This window comes from Argentina silus (genome assembly GCF_951799395.1).
Source record: "Argentina silus genome assembly, chromosome: 1".
NCBI classification, from domain to species: domain Eukaryota; kingdom Metazoa; phylum Chordata; class Actinopteri; order Argentiniformes; family Argentinidae; genus Argentina; species Argentina silus.
Window position 1 is genome coordinate 24,860,839 of NC_139655.1, and position 4,176 is coordinate 24,865,014.

The window sequence follows — 4,176 nt, forward strand, 5'->3', positions numbered from 1 at the left end:
GTGAGATTAGCCAGAACAATATACTGTATGTGCGTGTGTGTGGGCGTGTGTGTGGGCGTGCATTATGTTTAAGGTTAAGATAGGTATGGGCTAGAACACATTCAGTACATTTACAGTATTAGAGGCTATATCAGACCAAAGATAGCTTGTTGTGTATGTTTGAGTGTGTGTGCAATGCACACAATGGACACAATCACACACACCACAAGCTATTCTTGGTCTGATACAGCCCCTAATGTACTGAATGTGTTCTAGCTCATACCTATCTTAACCTTACACCTAAAGCACACACACACTCATTATACCATCATGGGTAAAGCCTACGAGTCTTGGCAAGCGAGACTATCATACCTGACCCCTGACCCTGAGCACCACACACAGGCCATCCATGGACACCATGGATAGCAGCAAAGGGATATGATATCGGAGGAAGAAGCTGCGACGAGTGGAAATAAGAACTAGATACTAGAATAAAACAGAGCTAACGAGTAAATGTATCACAGATCTTCTCTTACAGAAAACAGTCTGTAAAAGTGCTTATAAACTCCACATATGTGCATAATAACACATGCAGTATTCCGTTTTTTTTGCGAGGCAAGGCACATTTAGCGGTGAAAATATGTCTCTTTGTTTCACCAGACTATTGACAACACCACTGGCCTGTATTTAACTCATTTTTTCTCATGCTGGTATGTCTCAACCATACTTCAGCAAAGAATGATATTAGTGTATACTGTGTAGAGGATATGAGTGTAAATGTCAACGAATAAAAGAGAGAGGGTGATCTCAGGGGATAGATAATGTAATAAAAGAGAGAGGGTGATCTCAGGGGATAGATAATGTGACATAAGAGAGAGGGTGATGTCAGGGGATAGACAATGTAATAAAAGAGAGAGGGTGATCTCAGGGGATAGATAATGTGACATAAGAGAGAGGGTGATGTCAGGAGATAGATAATGCAATAGAAAAGAGAGGGTGATCTCAGGGGATAGATAATGTAATAAAAGAGAGGGGGGTCTCAGGGGATAGATAATGTAATAAATGAGAGAGGGGGGTCTCAGGGGATAGATAATGTAATAAAGAGAGAGGGGGGTCTCAGGGGATAGGTAATGCATGCATGCATGCAGGCAGATGACGCTCTAACTCATGGATATCCAACACCATCATATTAGTCCCTGTAGACTCTTTTAGCCTAGTCACCAACCTTAGACATGCTTATCTGTGAATGAGATTGTTTATGGTCCCTGAGGGGTGTGTTGTGTGTGTGTGTGTGTGTGTGTGTGTGTGTGTGTGTGTGTGTGTGTGTGTGTGTGTGTGTAAGAGAGAGAGAGAGAGAGAGAGAGAGAGAGAGAGAGAGAGAGAGAGAGAGAGAGAGGGTGTTTGTGATTTAGCATGTTATCTCTTAATTTGGTGATTTAATTTCTCCAATTGAAGGCCTGACAGAAACACACACTAACACACGCAAGCAAGCCAGAACTCTTCTTGTTTCCTGAACATTACAGAAGAGCCTAGAATGACAAGAGGGGGAGAGGTCATGATCTGGCATACAGTAGGCCTACAACTGTCGACCAGTTTATGTGTGCTAAAGGCCATACAGTATCTACCATCTACTTACTTCCTCACTCCCTCTCTCTTTCGCTCTCTTTCTCGACACATACTATACACACGCAAACATTAAATGTCTGCGCGCCGCCGGTGAAATGATGAGACCGATAAGGAGGATTGTTACAGCCGCTCACACAGAAACAGAGAGAAAAGAGCGAATGTAAACGTGTCAACATCTGTAACTCATCAATGTAGATCTGCTCATCTCTGGAGGCGGCTGGGCTGCAAGTCAAACTGTGTAGGAGATGTAGACTGTATCGCGCTACACACCCACGCATCCCGTTATAACAGGTCGTGTAGCCTACTGTATAGAACACGCAGCTATGAATGCGGGCGACGTAGGCAAGCTGAACAAGCGCATCTGTGCGCATTTCGAATCATCGTTTCCAGATGCGCAGAGTGAAAATACCCGGTCTATTTTCGGCATTCTCTTCGTTAAAACGTCACATCTTACCCATTTATGCCCCTCGGCGCTCCGTCTGTGCTCCAGAAGACGGCGTATAACGGGAAAGGCAGGAATCCGGTGGTTATAAGGGGTGTTTAAACCGGACCGAACCCCAGCCGCCCGCACAACAGATCCACTACAGCACTTTAGCGGGAGGGGCGCACGATGTAACCATATTCCTTCCGTTTTTTTTCACCGGTGACACGAGAGGAGGCAGAGCGAGCGGCCAAAAAACGGAAAAGCGCTGATGTACAGAAATCTCTCTCCCTCCCTCCCTCCCTCCCTCCTCCCCCCCCCCCCCTCTCTCTCTCTCTCCACATATACCACAAATCTCGCGAGAAATCGTAAAATCCAAAATAATACACCTATGTAATCTCAACTGAAACTAATGCCTATCAGAGTCAGAGATGTGCGTTTCTATTTTTGTTTCACTAAAAGCAACTTTGTCACTCTCACTCTCATGTTTGAGCAGGCTAAAAAGTTTGACTTTTGTAGGGTATATGAGGTCCACTGAGAAGAGGAGATGGAGAGAGAAAGAGAAAGACAATGAGGGATGTCAATTTTCTGTCCTTTGCTGCCCCCCTCTGGTTCCCCCTCTCACACAGTTCCCCCTACATCATAGTGTCGAACACAAGGCCCGCTGCCACCTTTGCATGCTCAACGGACGCAAATCCCCAGAGTTATCACTGGGGCGAGCTCGATCCACATTCCCTGAGGTGCATCACCCGTTGTACCGGTCAGACGGAGTTCTCCCCCCTCTGTGTACGTCCATTCTCAACCTTTTCTGAATGTGCCTAAATGTCACAATAACCATGTGGAACCATAAGTCAAGTGGAATTCACACACTATTCAGTTAAATGTGTATGAGGGAAATGCAGACTATAGACTAGACTACATGCAGACTATAAAGATGTCATATTGGAATTTTAATTCCGGTCAAATTAAATATGGTCCGAGGTGTGATTGAATTTGACACACCTGCCCTACACAATCATCTGGCCTTCCCCTCTGACCATGACTGCTGAGACTGCAACCAAGATACTAATATGAGAATACTGTATACCCACTCACACACACACACACCCACGCGCACACACACCCACACCCACACACACACACACACACACACACACACACACACACAAACACTCTTTCTCTCTCTCTCTCTCTCCCTCCCTCCCTCCCTCCCTCTCTCTCTCTCTCTCTCTCTCTCACACACACACACACACACACATACACATAAGACTGCTCAACTGATCACCCCCCCTGCTCAACTGTCACTATCTCAACCCACCCCCCCCCCCCCCCCCTTGAACCCGAGTTCTATCCTACCCCCTCCCCTCCCCTTGATATCTGACATTGTTGCACATTATTATTGCACATCTGACATTATTGCACATTATTTGCACTAGTGCTATTGTCACTTTTCTTCCTTTTGTATTTGATTTGGCACACACACACACACACACACACACACACACAGACAGACATACACTAAGTTGAGTTGGGAGTTGTTTTGGGGGATGCAGGCAGAGCTTTATAAGCTCTGGTGATGCTAAGCCATGTGGTTTTGTTTTCTCTGCTGGACTGAGCCATACACAGGGGAGAATGTGCTGGCGATAGCAGAAAGAGGAGAGAGGGATGGAGGGATGTAAGGGAGAGAGAGAAGAAGAATTTAATATGTATTTAATTGAGGTATATTTTTTAAATCTCATGTAACAGACATAAAGTTACTTCTTGGTGAGTAAATTCAAGTAAACTTAATTTCTGGTTACATGAATTGGTTTTTATATCAGATCAATAATATTCAGTCATGTAGATAGATAAATAGATATAGTGTAAATGTATAATAATTAAAAACTAAATGACACAGTTTAGTGTATGATTTGGCTTGTCTATGCTAAGTAAGCAAAGCAAGTTAATTGGATGCTCAATTTTGGATTACAGTAGCTACCTTTTCATGTGGTGGTAAGGAGAGAGCTGCTGTTCTGGGATCTCCTCCAGAAACACCAGGATCAGCATGCTTTCTGCTCGTCCAACAGACGGAAGCTGGAGAGAGCAGAGGAGAGTAGGGCCAGGGTGTGTTTGTGGAGAGTAGAGAGAAGGTGTTTTATATGACCCGTAGA

General features: G+C 44.7%; 1 protein-coding gene across 1 annotated transcript in view; it reads right to left on the reverse strand.

The window, feature by feature from the left end:
- The window catches only part of sh3kbp1 (SH3-domain kinase binding protein 1), an 18,852-nt gene extending 16,591 nt beyond the window's left edge, over positions 1 to 2,261 (reverse strand). The window contains exon 1 of the mRNA XM_083670639.1: positions 2,060 to 2,261. Within this exon, the coding sequence (XP_083526765.1) occupies positions 2,060 to 2,063 (4 nt within the window). The 5' untranslated portion in view covers positions 2,064 to 2,261. The remainder of the gene's footprint in view (positions 1 to 2,059) is intronic.
- Positions 2,262 to 4,176: the final 1,915 nt, after the last annotated feature.